This window comes from Perca flavescens, chromosome 6, assembly GCF_004354835.1.
Source record: "Perca flavescens isolate YP-PL-M2 chromosome 6, PFLA_1.0, whole genome shotgun sequence".
Lineage (NCBI taxonomy): Eukaryota > Metazoa > Chordata > Actinopteri > Perciformes > Percidae > Perca > Perca flavescens.
Genome location: NC_041336.1, coordinates 5,064,761 through 5,082,232, shown reverse-complemented (window position 1 = coordinate 5,082,232; position 17,472 = coordinate 5,064,761). Strand labels below are relative to the sequence as shown.

Below are 17,472 nucleotides of genomic sequence, written 5' to 3'. Positions count from 1 at the left end.
ACAATACATAACAAATAGGATATAACAACAACTATTCAAAGAATAAAGACTAAAAACACGAAGGAAAACAATGTACAAACGTATATACAAATTGGGAATCAAAATGTACAACTACTACAGTGTCCCCGTTAGCTGTCTGTGTCTCTGTGGTACTACTACAGTGTCCCCTTAGCTGTCTGTGTCTCTGTGGTACTACTACAGTGTTCCCGTTAGCTGTCTGTGTCTCTGTGGTACTACTACAGTGTTCCCGTTAGCTGTCTGTGTCTCTGTGGTACTACTACAGTGTTCCCGTTAGTTCTGTGTCTCTGTGGTACTACTACAGTGTCCCCCGTTAGCTGTCTGTGTCTCTGTGGTACTACTACAGTGTTCCCGTTAGCTGTCTGTGTCTCTGTGGTACTACTACAGTGTTCCCGTTAGCTGTCTGTGTCTCTGTGGTACTACTACAGTGTTCCCGTTAGCTGTCTGTGTCTCTGTGGTACTACTACAGTGTCCCCTTAGCTGTCTGTGTCTCTGTGGTACTACTACAGTGTCCCCGTTAGCTGTCTGTGTCTCTGTGGTACTACTACAGTGTCCCCGTTAGCTGTCTGTGTCTCTGTGGTACTACTACAGTGTTCCCGTTAGCTGTCTGTGTCTCTGTGGTACTACTACAGTGTCCCGTTAGCTGTCTGTGTCTCTGTGGTACTACTACAGTGTCCCCGTTAGCTGTCTGTGTCTCTGTGGTACTACTACAGTGTCCCCTGTTAGCTGTCTGTGTCTCTGTGGTACTACTACAGTGTCCCGTTAGCTGTCTGTGTCTCTGTGGTACTACTACAGTGTCCCCGTTAGCTGTCTGTGTCTCTGTGGTACTACTACAGTGTCCCCGTTAGCTGTCTGTGTCTCTGTGGTACTACTACAGTGTTCCCGTTAGCTGTCTGTGTCTCTGTGGTACTACTACAGTGTCCCCGTTAGCTATCTGTGTCTCTGTGGTACTACTACAGTGTCCCCGTTAGCTGTCTGTGTTTTTGTGGTACTACTACAGTGTCCCCGTTAGCTGTCTGTGTCTCTGTGGTACTACTACAGTGTCCCCGTTAGCTGTCTGTGTCTCTGTGGTACTACTACAGTGTCCCCGTTAGCTGTCTGTGTCTCTGTGGTACTACTACAGTGTCCCCGTTAGCTGTCTGTGTCTCTGTGGTACTACTACAGTGTCCCGTTAGCTGTCTGTGTCTCTGTGGTACTACTACAGTGTTCCCGTTAGCTGTCTGTGTCTCTGTGGTACTACTACAGTGTCCCGTTAGCTGTCTGTGTCTCTGTGGTACTACTACAGTGTCCCCGTTAGCTGTCTGTGTCTCTGTGGTACTACTACAGTGTCCCCGTTAGCTGTCTGTGTCTCTGTGGTACTACTACAGTGTCCCCGTTAGCTGTCTGTGTCTCTGTGGTACTACTACAGTGTCCCGTTAGCTGTCTGTGTCTCTGTGGTACTACTACAGTGTTCCCGTTAGCTGTCTGTGTCTCTGTGGTACTACTACAGTGTTCCCGTTAGCTGTCTGTGTCTCTGTGGTACTACTACAGTGTCCCCGTTAGCTGTCTGTGTCTCTGTGGTACTACTACAGTGTCCCGTTAGCTGTCTGTGTCTCTGTGGTACTACTACAGTGTCCCCGTTAGCTGTCTGTGTCTCTGTGGTACTACTACAGTGTCCCCCTGTTAGCTGTCTGTGTCTCTGTGGTACTACTACAGTGTCCCCTGTTAGCTGTCTGTGTCTCTGTGGTACTACTACAGTGTCCCCGTTAGCTGTCTGTGTCTCTGTGGTACTACTACAGTGTCCCCGTTAGCTGTCTGTGTCTCTGTGGTACTACTACAGTGTTCCCGTTAGCTGTCTGTGTCTCTGTGGTACTACTACAGTGTTCCTGTTAGCTGTCTGTGTCTCTGTGGTAATAATAATAATATATTTAATTTATAATGCACTTTTCATCAGAGATCTCAAAGTGCTACAGGTTAGAAATAAAAACGATAAAAAACCAAAAAGACAAGTAGTTTAAAATACAAGAATAAAAATAAAAATAAAACCTCTAAAAGGGACCAAGAGCTTTGCAAAAGAGAAACAGAGTGCTCTTGTGTTCAGTTTTTATTTATTTTTTTCTCCTCAGGTCTCCTGGCGTCCCTACAGAACACGCTCAGTAACCCCTCCCTGCAGTCGTCGCTGAGCAACCCCAACATCCAGTCGTCGCTGAGCAACCACTCCTTCTCCAACTCCTTGAGCTCTGCGTCGCTGCACTCGTCGCTTAGCAACCCCTCGCTGTCCCTCAGCCCCTCCCCCTCCCTGCCGTCCTCCCTCAGCAGCCAATCGCTGCACTCCTCCCTCAGTAGCTCCTCCCTCCAGTCGGTGTCCAGCGGTAACCCCGGCTACAGCAGCAGTGGCGGTGGCGGCTCGTCATCATACTCGCCGCTGCTCGCCGGGCAGGGCCAGCCGGCAATCAGCACGTCGCCAAGGAGACGGGCGCAGCTCTCGCCGCTCATCCTGCCAATGGGAGGGGAGACGAGGAGGCATCACTCCAAACAGTTCTCCCCCACCATCTCCCCCACGCTGTCCTCCATCACACAGGTAACACCTCCACGTTAACCGCCCTATCGCACACCTGAGGTAACGCCTCCACGTTAACCACCCTATCACACACCTGAGGTAACGCCTCCACGTTAACCACCCTATCACACACCTGAGGTAACGCCTCCACGTTAACCGCCCTATAACACACCTGAGGTAACACCTCCACGTTAACCACCCTATCACACACCTGAGGTAACACCTCCACGTTAACCGCCCTATCGCACACCTGAGGTAACGCCTCCACGTTAACCACCCTATCACACACCTGAGGTAACGCCTCCACGTTAACCACCCTATCACACACCTGAGGTAACACCTCCACGTTAACCACCCTATCACACACCTGAGGTAACGCCTCCACGTTAACCGCCCTATAACACACCTGAGGTAACGCCTCCACGTTAACCACCCTATCACACACCTGAGGTAACACCTCCACGTTAACCACCCTATCACACACACCTGAGGTAACGCCTCCACGTTAACCACCCTATCACACACCTGAGGTAACGCCTCCACGTTAACCACCCTATCACACACCTGAGGTAACACCTCCACGTTAACCGCCCTATCACACACCTGAGGTAACTCCTCCACGTTAACCACCCTATCACACACCTGAGGTAACGCCTCCACGTTAACCGCCCTATCACACACCTGAGGTAACACCTCCACGTTAACCACCCTATCACACACCTGAGGTAACGCCTCCACGTTAACCACCCTATCACACACCTGAGGTAACACCTCCACGTTAACCACCCTATCACACACCTGAGGTAACGCCTCCACGTTAACCGCCCTATCACACACCTGAGGTAACACCTCCACGTTAACCGCCCTATCACACACCTGAGGTAACACCTCCACGTTAACCACCCCTATCAACCACCCTATCCTGAGGTAACACCTCCACGTTAACCGCCCTATCACACACCTGAGGTAACGCCTCCACGTTAACCGCCCTATCACACACCTGAGGTAACACCTCCACGTTAACCACCCTATCACACACCTGAGGTAACGCCTCCACGTTAACCACCGTATCACACACCTGAGGTAACACCTCCACGTTAACCGCCCTATCACACACCTGAGGTAACACCTCCACGTTAACCACCCTATAACACACCTGACGCCTCCACGTTAACCGCCCTATCACACACCTGAGGTAACACCTCCACGTTAACCACCCTATAACACACCTGAGGTAACGCCTCCACGTTAACCGCCCTATCACACACCTGAGGTAACACCTCCACGTTAACCACCCTATCACACACCTGAGGTAACGCCTCCACGTTAACCACCCTATCACACACCTGAGGTAACGCCTCCACATTAACCGCCCTGTCACACACCTGAGGTAACACCTCCACGTTAACCGCCCTATCACACACCTGAGGTAACGCCTCCACGTTAACTGCCCTATCACACACCTGAGGTAACAGCTCCACTATCACACACCTGAGGTAACACCTCCACGTTAACCACCCTATCACACACCTGAGGTAACGCCTCCACGTTAACCGCCCTATCACACACCTGAGGTAACGCCTCCACGTTAACCGCCCTATCACACACCTGAGGTAACAGCTCCCCTATCACACACCTGAGGTAACACCTCCACGTTAACCACCCTATCACACACCTGAAGTAACGCCTCCACGTTAACCGCCCTATCACACACCTGAGGTAACACCTCCACGTTAACCACCCTATCACACACCTGAGGTAACACCTCCACGTTAACCACCCTATCACACACCTGAGGTAACGCCTCCACGTTAACCGCCCTATCACACACCTGAGGTAACGCCTCCACGTTAACCACCGTATCACACACCTGAGGTAACACCTCCACGTTAACCACCCTATCACACACCTGAGGTAACACTTCCACGTTAACCGCCCTATCACACACCTGAGGTAACGCCTCCACGTTAACCGCCCTATCACACACCTGAGGTAACGCCTCCATGTTAACCGCCCTATCACACACCTGAGGTAACAGCTCCACTATCACACACCTGAGGTAACGCCTCCACGTTAACCGCCCTATCACACACCTGAGGTAACGCCTCCACGTTAACCACCCTATCACACACATGAGGTAACGCCTCCACGTTAACCGCCCTATCACACACCTGAGGTAACAGCTCCACTATCACACACCTGAGGTAACGCCTCCACGTTAACCGCCCTATCACACACCTGAGGTAACGCCTCCACGTTAACCACCCTATCACACACCTGAGGTAACACCTCCACGTTAACCACCCTATCACACACCTGAGGTAACGCCTCCACGTTAACCACCCTATCACACACCTGAGGTAACGCCTCCACTATCACACACCTGAGGTAACGCCTCCACGTTAACCGCCCTATCACACACCTGAGGTAACGCCTCCACGTTAACAACCCTATCACACACCTGAGGTAACACCTCCACGTTAACCACCCTATCACACACCTGAGGTAACGCCTCCACGTTAACCGCCCTATCACACACCTGAGGTAACGCCTCCACGTTAACCACCCTATCACACACCTGAGGTAACGCCTCCACGTTAACCGCCCTATCACACACCTGAGGTAACGCCTCCACGTTAACCACCCTATCACACACCTGAGGTAACACCTCCACGTTAACCACCCTATCACACACCTGAGGTAACGCCTCCACGTTAACCACCCTATCACACACCTGAGGTAACACCTCCACGTTAACCACCCTATCACACACCTGAGGTAACGCCTCCACGTTAACCACCCTATCACACACCTGAGGTAACGCCTCCACGTTAACCGCCCTATCACACACCTGAGGTAACACCTCCACGTTAACCGCCCTATCACACACCTGAGGTAACCTCCCACGTTAACCGCCCTATCACACACCTGAGGTAACACCTCCACGTTAACCGCCCTATCACACACCTGAGGTAACGCCTCCACGTTAACCGCCCTATCACACACCTGAGGTAACGGCTCCACGTTAACCACCCTATCACACACCTGAGGTAACGCCTCCACGTTAACCACCCTATCACACACCTGAGGTAACACCTCCACGTTAACCACCCTATAACACACCTGAGGTAACGCCTCCACGTTAACCACCCTATCACACACCTGAGGTAACACCTCCACGTTAACCACCCTATAACACACCTGAGGTAACGCCTCCACGTTAACCACCCTATCACACACCTGAGGTAACACCTCCACGTTAACCGCCCTATCACACACCTGAGGTAACGCCTCCACGTTAACCACCCTATCACACACCTGAGGTAACGCCTCCACGTTAACCACCCTATCACACACCTGAGGTAACGCCTCCACGTTAACCGCCCTATCACACACCTGAGGTAACACCTCCACGTTAACCACCCTATGACACACCTGAGGTAACACCTCCACGTTAACCACCCTATGACACACCTGAGGTAACGCCTCCACGTTAACCGCCCTATCACACACCTGAGGTAACGCCTCCACGTTAACCACCCTATGACACACCTGAGGTAACACCTCCACGTTAACCGCCCTATCACACACCTGCTTAACACCTGAATGGCTGTTTACCACAAGGGGATTAACAAGCCTGTTGTTATTACACACAGGCCTGTTAATCCCCTTGTGGGATTAATAAAGTACACATTATTATTATTATTATTATTATTATTATTATTATTATCATAGTCTCGCATCTCCACAGCGCTGTGGAGGAAGGTCTGGCCACACCACAGATGCATTCTGGGATAGGAGGAAAAAAACGCTCAGGGTTGTGTGAATTTCTCCTGTTGTCCTCCCGCCCACTATGCAACTTTTTTTTTTTTCTCGGCCCAAATTAAAAAGAACTTTTTCTGCTGCTATTTCCGACGTTTTTGTCACTTTTTTTTTTCAACGTTCTTTTATAAAAAAAAAAATTAGAAATGTTATAAAATTGATTAAAACACCAAAATTCAAAGAAAGTAGTGAACTGATCATTTATTTTACTTGTAAAGAGCGTCGTATGGAACCATCCACGTTATTTTATTTTATTTTTTTAAATTTTTTGGACACAAACTCAAATTTCTAATATAGAAACTTTAAAAAAGAAAATGGATCAAATTTGACCCGAGGACAACAGGAGGGTTAAACCAATCACAATCGTCTCGGGCGATGCTTAGCTCCGGACGCAGCTACGGTGGCTCTGCTAAATAGTCTCAGGAAGGAACTGGTTGACACCAAGGGGTTAAGCTTCGCTTCAGAACTCGAGCCATCATGGCGCCATTTTGTTGCTAACTGGCCATCACCTCCTGTTAGCATTCCGCTGACCGCCATTTTTTTTTTACGTCACTTGACTGCGAATAACTTTACATCTGAAGCTTTTAAAGACTCTATTTGTCCGTTGTTTATTTCCAAAGAAACACGATAATGTATAAAAGGCTCCATTACCTTGTACCTCACGTTATGGCTCCGTAGCAGACGTTTTTGTAAATATAAGCCAACGATTGTGTCATAACCACGAGACTTACTGTCACACAGTAGAGGAATTACCGTATAGTACAGGAGAAGCTCACAGGCAGTTTTGACTTACATGAGCTGTTTAGGTTTAATTACTAATGATAACTAGCATGTTAGTGATCAGTAATTAGCCTGTGTCTATGTTATCTCCTTACATATACCTACACTCTCCGTCTCTGTAAGATTGGGAATGATTGAGATTTCTCTTGGCACAGCTACCAGAAGACTTACAACTTTCAGACACGTTGCTCACGTCACATTCTCTCAGTTGGAGGCTGCGCAGTAAAGCTGGCCATCACCGGAAAAGTGCTTCTAATAGCCTTCACTGGTCTCTGTCCAGAGCAACGGGGTCTATTGGTCCATTATATACTGTCTATGGTTGACACAACACAGTAATATGAGTTATTTAAATGAGCTGATACATGGTTAAACCTCATTGGCTCTCACCAGTGTATCTCACCGTCCACAGCAATCCCACCAATCAGTCCCAAAACTTCCCAGTTAGAGGAAATGCCCTAAACATATTCTTTGTAAATCTTTACAATCATTCCCAGGAAGAACCGAGCAGACCTGCCTTGTTGCACGATCCAATTTTTCCTCCAAACTTGACGTTTTCAGCGTGTAGCTCCCTGGCTCGAATTTTGTTGTAGGGGAAGGGCAGGTTTTATCCTGAAAATGTACGCCCATTGATCCAGACAGGGAACATTTTACTGCACATAATACATACTTGCTTTTCTAGCTCAAAGGAAAAGTCAAAACTAAACAAATTCAAAATTCAACACTATATAATAACGTTGCACCCACAGGGCGTCCCTCTGGACACCAGCAAACTGCCTCTGGACCAGAGGCTTCCTCCGTACCCACTCAGCCAGTCGCACCAGCACCAGCCAGGCTCCCACCAGCCTCCCCCCGGCCTGCAGGGCTCCCAGCCCGGACAGCAACCCTCTCACATGAGCCAGCAGCACCAACACCAGCAGCTGCATCGCCTCCAGCAGACTCAGCAAATGCAGCAGACTCAGCAAATGCAGCAGACTCAGCAAATGCAGCAGACTCAGCAAATGCAGCAGACTCAGCAAATGCAGCAGACTCAGCAAATGCAGCAGACTCAGCAAATGCAGCAGACTCAGCAAATGCAGCAGACTCAGCAAACGCAGCAAATGCAGCAACAGACGCAGCAGCAGCAGATTCAGCAGATGCAACAACAGCAACAGCAACAGTCCATGCAGCAGCAGCTCCACCTGCAGAACCTACGCAACTCACACAACCAGCACGTGCAGCAGCACTTTGAATCGGTCAGTAACAGTGGGTGAAGAGATAAAGAGGAATCAGCTGTGCTAGGCTACATTTACATTGCTTTGTTTTAGTTCAACATCAAATATGTCTTGCTATACGTTTTACACCTGAAGTTTCTTAGCATCCTCGGCTTCATCTACACTACTGCGCCTCGCGTCCAAACTAGAGCTGTCAATCTTCCTTTATAATACCATTCAAATTCCATTTGATTTTTTTTTTTAATATTGGAATAATATTTGAATATTTAATGCTCTCATTGCAAATAAAAAAGATGTACTACACTACTCAGGCTTATGCTTTGTCGATGGCATTACAAACATGTGGTTGTGGTTACACGTTCCATCCACTAGAGGGGCACCCAACATTAGCCTTGCCTTGAGGGGACCTGCATGCAACTTTGTTTACATTAATTTTACTACTCCGGTGTTTCCGAGCCCCTAAATCGGGAGACATTTGGAAACAACGTTTTGGTTTGAAAACTCCGGGGTTGCTTTGTAGTCTGGACGGGTACAAACGGAGTTTACACACCCATGCTTAAGTTGACTAAAAAGAGGAATAAAAAAAATCATCTTTTGGAAATTGATCTTAATGCCTTAATTAAAAAAAAATGAGGAAAAATCCAACCTTTAAGGACACCACTTTTCGTGTCGTAAATAAATAAATGTTCTTCCTTAAAATATGTATACACACCTCTATGGGAATTTAACATTTAATGTATTTATTGACGATACATTATTCATTCACAAAGAAAGTTGGTGTTCTCAAAGGTTGGATTTTTCCAATTGTTTTTTTAAAATTAATACAATAAGATCAATTTCCAAAAGATGTTTTTTTGTAATTATTATTCCTCTTTTTAGTCAACTTTAGCATGGGTGTGTAAACTCATGCAAGCCACTGATGCGTCGTCAGATGTGTTAATATGGACGAAGATAAGATGGCTACTGGGGCTTAGAGCTGCTCAATTATGGAAAAAAACATAATCACGATTATTTCCGTCAATATTGAAATCACGATAATTTGACACGATTACTCGTTAACTTCTGGAAAGATGTTGCAGTTATTGAACTTAAAAAACAGTGGGAAAAGTTAAATAAATCAACAGTAACAAAAAAAAAAAAAAAAAAAAAAAAACACATTGTGAACTTTTCCTTAATAATTTTCCTATTTAAACTTTAATTTTTCATTCAGAACACAAGAGAAAATAAGAGTTTATGTGCAGAACGTAATGAGCTAAATAATAGTTTTTCTCGATCGTTGTGTTTTTGTGATCGTTTGGAGCCGAAATCATAATCACGATTACATTTCGGTTAGTTGCACAGCCCCTACTGGGGCTTAAACTCTTGTGTGGACGGAGATCGTTTTCAAAACGCTGCCTAAAAAACTAAAACGTAGTAGTGTAGATGTAGCCTTACACCTTTTTTGCAGTTGAGCGTACAAAGTGATTACGTCGTGTGTCTCTCTTCAGCAGCAGCAGCAGCAGCAGGCGAACTCGCAGCAGATAAAGAACGAGCGGCTGATGGATCAGTGTGTCCAGAGCTCCTCTCAGCATCACGTCAAACAGGAAGCGGAGCAGCAGCGAGCCGGGGGCGGCCTCCCTCAGCTCCAACAGATCAGCCACAACCTCGCCACAGACCTCTACAACGTAAGTGGACCCCAAACATCTGGTTTGAAATCATCTCGGGCTCCACTGAATGGTGGTCGTCTGGCTCCAGAAGTATAAATCATGCTTAATTTACTAGTTACTTTAGTTACTAGTTACTTTAGTTACTAGTTAGTTACACTTTAACATTTCTGCACACAGAACACATGTAGTTTATAAAATCCAATGTTTGATTCTAATGTAATATTGAGGTAAATGTAAATGTTTTTGACTATGTTGTATATATTTTAGGCTGTGATGGTTTTTTGATTAGTTTTTTATTTAAACATCTGACTAGTGTAATCTTGCATGTATTTCTTATTATTATTGACAGTTATTTGTAATATGTTTTAATGTATGCACCTGCCCGGGGACTGCAGATGGAAACTAGCATTAGCTAACTCTGGTACAAAACATCTTTTCGTAAGATTAATGTATTTTGTACATTGTCCCTGACAAATAAACAAATAAAATAAATAAATAAAGTAAACTAGCCGACAATATGACGGACTACAAGTCCAGCTGAGATGATGAGACCATTAAACACACAACTGGTTGGAGAGACCGAGAGAATGAGACAGAAATAAAGGACAGCAAGACCGAAAGAAGGGAGAGAAAGGACCGAAACAAGACAGAAAGGAAAGAAAGAAAAGACAGAAAGAAACAAGACAGAAAGAAAGGACAGAAAGACATGAGAGAAAGAAAGGAGAGAAGGAAAGTAGATTAACACAACTGGTTGGATCCTTTACACTTTCTACAATGGGAGGATTTTTCTACAGTACAGGCCAAAAGTTTGGACACACCTTCTCATTCAATGTGTTTCTTTATTTTCATGACTATTTACATTGTAGATTCTCACTGAAGGCATCAAAACTATGAATGAACACATATGGATTTATGTACTTAACAACATTTTTTCCCTTATTAAAAAAAAAAAACAAAGGGTGGCTACTTTGAAGAATCTAAAATATAAGACATGTTTTCAGTTATTTCACACTTTTTTGTTAAGTACATAATTCCATATGTGTTCATTCATAGTTTTGATGCCTTCAGTGAGAATCTACAATGTAAATAGTCATGAAAATAAAAAGGAAACCCATTGAATGAGAAGATGTGTCCAAACGTTTGGCCTATACTGTATACTTTTAATACTTTAACTACATTTTCCTGATGATACTTACACCCTTTAACTTGTAACAGAGTATTTTTACAGTGTGGTATTGGTACTTTAACTGAAGTAAAGGATCTGAATACTTGTTTCCAGCGCTGGGTTTCAGTGTAATGAAGACTTTATTTGTCATGTTTTCCAGGATGCCTTGTTCAACTCTCTGCTGGACGACCCCTACCTGAGCCTCCAGCTCACCGGCAAATCCAACCAGCAGGTAACCGAGCGCACCGTGTCATCGTAAACTGAATGAACAGCGGCTGAAGGGAGCGCGATGATGTCACCCGCTGTGTGTGATGTCATCACTGTAAAACCAGGAGGTTGTGTTTACAGTAGACGGACAAAAATATCCGTTTCATCGTCTCGTCCAGACCTTCCTCCACAGTGCTGCTTAGGAGGGTCTGGCTAGTCCACACTGCATTCCTGGATGGGAGAAAAACTTGCTCTCTGTGTGTGTGTCTGTGTCTGTGTGTGTGTGTGTGTGGGGGGGTCCAGTATACTTGTGGGGTCCGGACAGCTTTGTGGGGCCAAAATGCTGGACCCCACAAGTTTAAAGGGCTGTTTGAGGGTTAAGACTTTGTTTTAGGATTAGGGATAGAATTAGGTTATGGTTAGGGTGAGGGTTAGGGTTAAGGTTAGGCATTTAGTTATGATGGTTAAGGTTAGGGTAAGGGTTAGGGTTAAGCATTTAGTTATGATGGTTAAGGTTAGAGTAAGGGTTAAGGTTAGGCATTTAGTTGTGATGGTTAAGGTTAGGGTAAGGGTTAAGGTTAGGCATTTAGTTGTGATGGTTAAGGTTAGGGTAAGGGTTAAGGTTAGGCATTTAGTTGTGATGGTTAAGGTTAGGGTAAGGGTTAAGGTTAGGCATTTAGTTGTGATGGTTAAGGTGAGGGTAAGGGTTAAGGTTAGGCATTTAGTTGTGATGGTTAAGGTTAGGGTAAGGGGCTAGGGAATGCATTATGTCAATGACAAGTCCCCACAAAGATAGTGAAATGCAGTTTGTTTTGTCTTTTGTTTCCTTAAGAAGCAGCTGTGTATACAACGTGCGTGAGTTTGAATAATGTCCTCTTGTGCTCCAGTTCAGCGGCGAGCACCATGGCGACTGTCTGTCTCTGAACCACGGCGGTCTGAGCTGCGGCGGCTCCGATAAGAACCAGTACCCCTCCGACAGCGGGGGCCACCTGGACCTGCAGGACCCCAGGGACCAGCAGCTCCTCAACCACCAGAACCAGAACTACGGCGGCGGGGACGCACGGCACAACGTGCCCAACATCATCCTCACTGGTGGGTGTGCCGCCTAAGCTGCACGATATGACAAAAATAGGTGTTAGGGCCCTACCTTGCACCCAGCGCAGCGCTAAGCCCGAGCAAGTGTCTTTGCTAGTTTAAGACCGACCCAGATGTCAGTTTCCCGTCCAGCGCCCACGTCGTTTAAATAACAAATGCACCTGCACCCATCTGAGCGCCCATGGGCGTGCTGGTCTTACAGGGAGGTGTGTTCAGGTGCATTCTGGGCGTGCTGGTCTTACATGGAGGTGTGTTCAGGTGCATTCTGGGCGTGCTGGTCTTACATGGAGGTGTGTTCAGGTGCATTCTGGCCGTGCTGGTCTTACATGGAGGTGTGTTCAGGTGTATTCTGGGCGTGGTGGTCTTACATGGAGGTGTGTTCAGGTGTATTCTGGGCGTAGTGGTCTTACAGGGAGGTGTGTTCAGGTGCATTCTGGGCGGGCTGGTCTTACAGGGAGGTGTGTTCAGGTGCATTCTGGGCGTGCTGGTCTTACAGGGAGGTGTGTTCAGGTGCATTCTGGGCGTGCTGGTCTTACAGGGAGGTGTGTTCAGGTGCATTCTGGGCGTGCCTGTCTTACAGGGAGGTGTGTTCAGGTGCATTCTGGGTGTGCTGGTCTTACAGGGAGGTGTGTTCAGGTGCATTCTGGGCGTGCTGGTCTTACAGGGAGGTGTGTTCAGGTGCATTCTGGGCGTACCTATCTAAAATAAAGTTGTTTGTCTAGCGTTAGAAGCTCATTAGAAACATTCATTTGAGAAAATGACAGCTCCGAAGAGACGCCGCTTTAGTTTGAGTGTAGTGCTAACAATAATAAAGAAAGATGATCGTCATCACCTTATCTGTTACCACTGAAATGCAGATGTAATGTGTTTCCAAATATAAGCCCATTTTATGCGGAATATTGCCTAATAGACTGCAACAGGATACAACCAATGGATAAACCAGGCACCTTCAGAATGCTAAAACAGGCGATTAGGCCTAACAAAATTAATTGTTTGGTTCCGGTTTCCGACCGACCCTGTCAATTAATGTGCGACCCAAATTTATTTTATGAGTTTGGGGAAGAAATGATACTAATTAAATAAATAAACAAATAAAAAGTTTAAGGCGAACTATAATTACATTTTTGTACAGCACTCTTGCGATGCAAGATGCCCGTTTTCCTCCAGCACTGCTGGAAGAGGACCCGACCTTAACTTTGCCGTGTCCAGTTTTACGGCAGCAGCAGCGTGAGGACGGCGCCTTCAACCAGCCCTCACCGGCCACGGCGGCCAGCTACAGCGCTACTGCGCCGCCGGGGAGCTTCAACACGTTAAACAGGGCAGATGAAACCACTCATGAACTATATGTTGTGTTTTATGTCGTTCAAGAGGATGGCAACGTAGCGAGCAAACCCGATCAAATGAAAGGTAAACCCCCTTTAGAGTGCTCTACCGTTACAGCAAGTCCCTGGGGCTCAATGGAGGTGGCTAACAGCAGTGAAGCTAATGACAACTTCACAACACAATTCATTTGGATCCAAGCGTTGCATTATGGAAGATAGACGGGATTCTGAACAGCGATACACACACACACACACACACACACACACACACACACACACACACACACACACACACACACACACACACACACACACACACACACAGCAGAGCCGAGGTGTGTGCGTTACTTCACGCAGCACATGTAACTGGCTGGAAACGATAGCTACAGCTTATACATTATTTACTTCCGCTGGCGCAGATGAACTAACGGTACACTCGTTAACTGTAAGAAGCCTAAAATAAACCCTCCATGATTAAAGAGTCAATATTTATCAAAACCCACCTACCTGTTCTACAGGCAAATTTAAACATGTAGAAACCAATATTTCAGTCTGCTATGCATGCGCTGTCCACTCTTGTTCACCGCGCTGTGCAAACAAAGCTCTACTCTGCAAATAGCGACCTTACAAACAAGCTAAAATGAAAGATGTCAGTTTGTAGTCTGTTTCTTAGTTTGCAACGAATCTTGATTTTTGGACAAACTCTTGTAAACGTAGCTGCTGTCTAAACGAACCATCCTCTCCGCTGGAGCGGTAAACCTGTGGCTGTATTATAAGACCAAAACAAATACATGTGGCTACTTAATACGCACGTGAATTAACTTTTTTTTTTTAACCGACTAACAATAATTTTGACCGGTTAACGTTGAAACGGTCAAACGGTCATCGGTTAACATCCCTAGTAGCATAATGGTCAGAGCAGCAGCCATTTTTACATGTACCATTGACATGGCAACGTATAAACTTCCGATAATAATAAACGTTAGCGCTCTGCTGACCCACTGCTGCTCGGTCTAACGTTAACGTTAGCGCTCTGCTGACCCACTGCTGCTGGGTCTAACGTTAGCGCTCTGCTGACCCACTACTGCTGGGTCTAACGTTAGCGCTCTGCTGACCCACTGCTGCTCGGTCTAACGTTAACGTTAGCGCTCTGCTGACCCACTGCTGCTGGGTCTAACGTTAGCGCTCTGCTGACCCACTACTGCTGGGTCTAACGTTAGCGCTCTGCTGACCCACTACTGCTGGGTCTAACGTTAGCGCTCTGCTGACCCACTACTGCTGGGTCTAACGTTAGCGCTCTGCTGACCCACTACTGCTGGGTCTAACGTTAGCGCTCTGCTGACCCACTACTGCTGGGTCTAACGTTAGCGCTCTGCTGACCCACTACTGCTGGGTCTAACGTTAGCGCCTGCTGACCCACTACTGCTGGGTCTAACGTTAGCGCTCTGCTGACCCACTACTGCTGGGTCTAACGTTAGCGCTCTGCTGACCCACTACTGCTGGGTCTAACGTTAGCGCTCTGCTGACCCACTGCTGCTGGGTCTAACGTTAGCGCTCTGCTGACCCAGAAAACTGCAGCTCTGCAAACCCTTGGTGTTCTCTCAATGAGCTTCATGAGGTAGTCACCTGAAATGGTTTTACCTTCACAGGTGGGCTTTGTCAGGGTTAATTAGTGGAATTATTTCCCTTATTAATAAAAAAAGCAAAGGGTGGCTACTTTGAAGAATCTAAAATATAAGACATGTTTTCAGTTATTTCACACTTTTTGGTTAAGTACATAATTCCATATGTGTTCATTCATAGTTTTGATGCCTTCAGTGAGAATCTACAATGTAAATAGTCATGAAAATAAAAGGAAACGCATTTGAATGAGAAGGTGTGTCCAAACTTTTGGCCTGTACTGTATGTGAAGCACTTTGAATTGCCCTGTAGCTGAAATGTGCTCTACAAGTAAAGCTGCCTTGCCTTCCATGTTTGATTGTATAGAAAGTCTAACCTGTTGGCCCTCTCGCTCCCTCCTTCCAGGGGACTCCCCTCCGGGTCTGTCTAAAGAGATCGCCAGCGCTCTGTCCCACGTGCCGGGCTTCGAGATGGACCCTTTCTCCCTGGACGACCCGCTCCGCATGGACCCGCTGGCTCTGGACATGCTGGATGGTGACCTGATGCTCGCCGACCCAGCAGTGGAGGACTCTTTCCGATCCGACCGGCTGAAGTGACCACCGCACTCTTTCCCCCCTTCCCTCCCTCCCTCCCTCCCCCTCCCTCCCTCCCACCCATCCACCCGCAGTGCCGGTGCTGCTCGGTGGGGATCAGCCAAGGAGACGGGACTCCCTTCAGGGCCACTTCACCCCACACTCACCCCCGAGCAGACGTCTGCAGAATAGAGGTCCGAACGTCACTTGGGAAACGTCCGAGAGCTCTTTTTAGTTGTTAAAGCAGCACTAAAGAACTTCTCCTCTTTTTGTCCCCCTACAGGTTGGAAGTGGAACTGTCCCTTACCGTTATTCTTATGTCTCATTTAGGGTCGGGCATCGTTTGGATTTTAACGATTTCCGATTCTTTGAGTGGTGGAGTTGAAACGGGTCACATGCTTATTTCACAAATAAGAGGAAAGTTTTATTTCGATTCAAAGCTGGGGTTGCAGTTTGACGGGGGATTTTTCAACGTAAAAAATAAAGCCCGCTAGAGCTCCGCTTACTGGGCTCCAAGGCTGCGACACAACAAGCACCTGGCTGCTACGGAAACCCAAACTTGCGCATGTTAAATTGGAAAGTGATGATCTGATTTGAAACCAGATCCTCCAAACGATTCCAAAACGATTCCAAAATCTCGATGCCCAGCCCTAGTCTCATTCGAACTACCGATCCGCTTACCTCACACGTGTCCGTGATATCGGGTGATCAAATCAAATCAGAAATGATGTTGGGAGACCTCAAAGATGACGACCAGTCCAAAGAGTACAAATCAAATGCAGCTTTATTTAAACAGTAAACAAACTTTCATGACACTGGGACAACCATGAGCATACAAACGTGTCTGCTCAAGGGTGACCAAAATGTACTTCAAAATGGATCCCTTTTAAACTCTTTTTTTTTTTGTTGTGCTAACACAGCTTAAGATATCTATGTCAGCGCACAAGTTTTACTCTCAAACTACACCTTTTATGGCCTATGCTCCTATTAGATTCCCACATTCCTGGCTCCAATTCCTCTGTGCGACAGTTGTGCCCCAAACTCATAATAGATTCACACATTCTAAGCTAGATTTTTACTGTGAGACCATGTCATCTTAAACTGACTGGTCCCTAGAAACTCCTTAGAATAGATAAGATACATCCAAACATCTGCATGCACAAATACCAAACCCATCAGTCCGCATATCTAATTTAGGTTCACGATAGATTTTGGCCCGCCTAGTTGTGCGGAGAAACCAAAAAGACGGGGGAAACTCTTTCCAAACTCTAATTATGCGACACTCAAACCAGAATTTGGCAGATTTGCCGACTTTGAGATTCAGGAATCCCCACAGAAGAAGAGAGTTTTCATATTTAGGCTGTGAAACAGGTTGCTTTAAAAAAATGTCATCATTGTTTTGCTTGATTTGCAAAACTCTCTGATGGCTAAGGACCTTTTTTTTTTTTTAGGGCTTTTATGTCGACATAACTGTC

At 46.5% G+C, this 17,472-nt stretch overlaps 1 protein-coding gene across 1 annotated transcript in view; it reads left to right on the top strand.

Moving 5' to 3' along the window:
* LOC114556786 (CREB-regulated transcription coactivator 2-like) overlaps positions 1 to 16,031 on the top strand; it is a 24,077-nt gene extending 8,046 nt beyond the window's left edge. Inside the window, exons 5-10 of the mRNA XM_028579831.1 lie at positions 2,124 to 2,578; positions 7,906 to 8,391; positions 9,858 to 10,034; positions 11,342 to 11,413; positions 12,276 to 12,480; positions 15,831 to 16,031. Of these exons, the coding sequence (XP_028435632.1) occupies positions 2,124 to 2,578; positions 7,906 to 8,391; positions 9,858 to 10,034; positions 11,342 to 11,413; positions 12,276 to 12,480; positions 15,831 to 16,021 (1,586 nt within the window). The 3' untranslated portion in view covers positions 16,022 to 16,031. The remainder of the gene's footprint in view (positions 1 to 2,123; positions 2,579 to 7,905; positions 8,392 to 9,857; positions 10,035 to 11,341; positions 11,414 to 12,275; positions 12,481 to 15,830) is intronic.
* The last annotated feature ends 1,441 nt before the right edge of the window (positions 16,032 to 17,472 follow it).